General features: G+C 36.4%; 1 protein-coding gene across 1 annotated transcript; it reads right to left on the bottom strand.

Annotated features, from left to right (window-relative positions):
* Positions 1 to 588: 588 nt before the first annotated feature.
* Positions 589 to 2301, bottom strand: LOC148876850 (heavy metal-associated isoprenylated plant protein 44-like). The gene is made up of 3 exons (XM_088965965.1): positions 2161 to 2301; positions 1262 to 1337; positions 589 to 1010 (listed from the first exon to the last, which is right to left on the bottom strand). The coding sequence occupies exons 1-3, from the start codon at positions 2194 to 2196 to the stop codon at positions 688 to 690; spliced, it is 435 nt and encodes a 144-aa protein (XP_088822091.1). The 5' UTR covers positions 2197 to 2301; the 3' UTR covers positions 589 to 687.
* Positions 2302 to 4071: the final 1770 nt, after the last annotated feature.

Below are 4071 nucleotides of genomic sequence, written 5' to 3' on the forward strand. Positions count from 1 at the left end.
AAAAATGGGGGACTTGGGCTTCTAAAGAAAAATTTATTTGGATTGTTTCGAAAATTCAGGTATCTGGATATTAAAACCTCAACAACAACAAAAACGATGCAGGTGCGTTTGGTACTGCAGCGTTATGTTTAACTTTGAAGTGGGAAGTAGGAACGGTATAAACTTCAGAGCCCTCAATACATGGAATGATGAAAATCTATGTGCAAGTGACAATTTGGTTCCAAGTTGAACCACTCGTTCCAAACACAACTTTTTACTGATTTTACTGATTTTGTACCTTTAGAAGAGAAATCTCTGACTCATTTAACAGGCTATCGGTTTATTTTATTTTATTTTTCGAATTTTCATTATTATGACATCACGGATTGATCTGTAAGCCCAGATGGTTGGCTGAGCCATAGGCCCATAGAGTGGTCTTTAGGATGGATGGGCCAAATACCAAAATGCAACCCAAGCCCATCTCAATAATTTTCTGTGAAGAGGAATCGACTCCGGATCTCCTGCCCATCTCTAGACGTGGGCAGAGTTCTTGTGGGCAGGAGATCCGGAGTCCTCAAAGGAATCAGGTCAATTTCGAAGAGAGAACTATTGAGTAATGAAAAAAAGCACATTAAATGGAAAATCATAAATATATAATATACATAATTCATTTTATTTACATAGAAACATTAAAATGAGATATATAAATTACATGAGACAGCAGGCGTTGACGTTATCATCGTTGAACATGTTGCTGACCTTGTCATCGCCTCTGTAAGACACCGGAATATTTCCATGCCGTTCACCGACGTTGTAGCCATGCCTCCAGTAGTTGTAGCTCTCTTTGTAGTCATTGCTCAAGTCCTTGAAGTAATTGGTGGCGGACGTGAAGTACAAAGGCGGATTCGGGTAGGGCCAGAACTCTGCCCTCTTCCCGCTCCTCCTCACTGCCTTCAGCACCTTGTTTCGATCCACGTACCCGGTCACCGTCACCTTCTCCATCTCCACATCTACTTCCACCGAATCAACCCCTGACTCATTCATCAATTAATGGAGTTTGTTAGTCAGTTACCTTATTTCTTCTCTCAGTACTGGCAGAATTATTAGTTTTGCATCAAATAATTATAGAAAGAAAATCTATGATCGATGCAGAAAAAATATAATATGGAAAGAGCTTTGATCAATCAAAATCCATGCATGAATTTTGATATTTGCTACCACGTTTGTGATATGAGTTGTTTTTCCCATATCATAGTCGACAGAAAGCTAGCTAGCTCTGCACCTCTAAGCTTTTGTGTGGCATTCCTGACAATTCTCTCGCAGCCTGTGCAGCACATTCTCACCTTTAGCTCCACGGTCTGAAACAAATTAAGAAGCAGAGAATCAGTTAATTCTCTCTGAACTCAACTGAAGTTCATATCATGCTTCATGCATGAAGACACCCAATAAATGATTTTAAAAAGATATTGGTTCTAGTTTTCTTTCTCCCTTTTATCTTCTCTCTTTTTGTTTGTTATCTTTCATTTATACTTTTTGTGTAAAACTCAGAAATACAGATTTTAATAGCACTCAAAATTCAAAGAAAAACAGAGATAGAGAGGAGTAAATAAAGATAATACACAGATTTATATGATTTGGCTTATAGCTTATGTCTATGTGTGGAGGAGTAGAAAATCACTATAAAATCAACAATGGCGAAGAATATAAAACTGTGCACAACACCTCACTCACAGAAAAACCCATAAACGCTAAGACTCAGTTTGGAAGGAGTACGAAATATAAATATATACAATATAAATACATACAAAAAAATATAAAATATAAGATTTTGCACTCTATATATTTGTATTTGTACTCCTTCCAAATGGAGCCTAAATTGCAAATACACCCACGACTCTACTTGTCTCCCAAACCAAAAAGATGAATACAAGGAAAAAACCCTGAACTATATGACTCTTTGTATATGGGTTGGACCCATAAGCTGAAATATGGATCGAGTCTGTACTACCAAGTTAGCTTTCCAAGCATATGCTTCCACCAAAAACCAAAAAATTGCTTTCAGCTTTTTCTCAATTTAATTCGAGACAGATCAAGTAGAAATAAATCATCTCCAAGAATTCAAGACACAAGCATAACAATACCCAATTGAAAAAATGAAAACAGTTGAGATGGGAACCGAACCTGCAATGAAAGAGGTCGACTCTTGGTCTTAGGCATGTTGTTCTTCTTGATGATGCTGTGCTGAGGTTCAAATTCTGAATAGAGAAAGCAGCAGTAGTCGATTTAAGATTACGGGTGAATGTTCTCTTTGTAGTTGTGACCATGGTTATGTTGGAGGGCTTGTATATATAGATAGATGGATAGATAAACGTGAAAGAAGAGAGTAGATGAAGACGAACCCCAGAAGATATTCCTGAAGGCATCGCTTCCTTAGGTTCTAATAATCTCTTTGTAATATATTCCAATGTTCTCCACACTCTTCCACAACTAAAAATTTGCTTGTGCTCCAGTTAATTGGGCTTGGGGTGTGGATGTGGGTCATCACTTGTCAAAATTATTAAAATCTTTTGGATAGGGAATGGTATCTAAAGCCTCAGATTGATGCGTGAAATGTGGGTCAAGCCCAGAAATAAGCCCAACACCGGAAGAGAGAATATTAAGGCTCAGGGAAAAGATGGGTTTGGATACAGAGGGAACAAATATTCTAAAAATCTCCTTTTTCTGGGCTTTAATTAAATTCCACTACACATTCTGACATTCATTCGTGCACCTTCTAATATTCCTACAATTTTCTTCTAAACTTAGTAAGAAAGATGAGCCTTTTATTTGTTTGTATTTTCTATATGATTGCTTTATGGCTGAAATAAAGTTGAAAACAATGGTCATCAGGGTGGGCTTTCTGAATTCTAATGCTTTGTGGTAGTACGTGTAACTGTGTAAGTACTTTGCTGCAACACTCTAGGCAACCACTATATAAATTAAACTTTAGCATCTTCTCTCTCAACGGGTCGGGTTTGGGACGGAACCAGTTAGAATCGGTTCTGCCCCGGATCCAAATCCGGAAGCTGACTTAATAGCGTCTGTATTTTTTGGACTCGGAATTAAATCAATCGGTTCTTGGGATCAAAAAATAAAAAATAAATATTTATATTTAATATATATTAAATATTCTATTATATATATTATACATTATATATTATATGTATAGTATATATACTTTATTTTTATTTAATACATTATATATATTGGGTCAGGTCTGAATCGGTTTGACACTATGGTGGAACCGGTTTTGAACCGATAATAATCGGGACCTTATATCAGGACCCGGAACCAATCCATCGGTTTTTGTTCCTGGAACCAAAACCGGCCAATTTGGTTCAGGTCATCAGGTTGGATCCGACCCATTGACAGTCCTCTCTCTCATATACCACCAGAAAAGGGGTAAACTCCAAAAAAAACCCCACAGATTGGGGATATGTTATTTTACTACCTGAACTATTAAAAGTTTCAAATACTTCCCAATGTAAGGTCATACGAAAGCTGTAAAAGTCACATATGATAATCAAAAAAATCTTATTTAGATAACTTTTTGGTTTCCAAACGCAGCCTAAGGAAAAAATGACAGCCCTCTCTCTCATATACCACCAGAAAAGGGGTAAACTCCAAAAAAAAAAACCCCCAGATTGGGGATGTGTTATTTTACTACCTGAACTATTAAAAGTTTCAAATACTTCCCAATGTAAGGTCATACGAAAGCTGTAAAAGTCATATATGATAATAAAAAAAAATCTTATTTAGATAACTTTTTGGTTTCCAAACGCAGCCTAAGGAAAAAATGATGTTTAAATGGGTAAGTTGAGCATTTTGAAAAACTTGTAAGGTCACATGTGACATGATGCACACACAACCATTTTCCCTCGAGGAAAATGAAGACACATGTGAAAGTTTGGGGGTATTTAAAATTTTTCATAATTCAATTAGTAAAATGACACACCCTATAATTGACAAGGGTTCTTTTGGAGTTTACCAAAAAAAAAAAAAAAACACAAGAAAATCAAATTCATCTTAAGGCAATGCGGAAGATCTATTCAG

This window comes from Nelumbo lutea, chromosome 1 (genome assembly GCF_056320005.1).
Source record: "Nelumbo lutea isolate HS-2025 chromosome 1, American lotus-T2T, whole genome shotgun sequence".
NCBI classification, from domain to species: Eukaryota; Viridiplantae; Streptophyta; class Magnoliopsida; order Proteales; family Nelumbonaceae; genus Nelumbo; species Nelumbo lutea.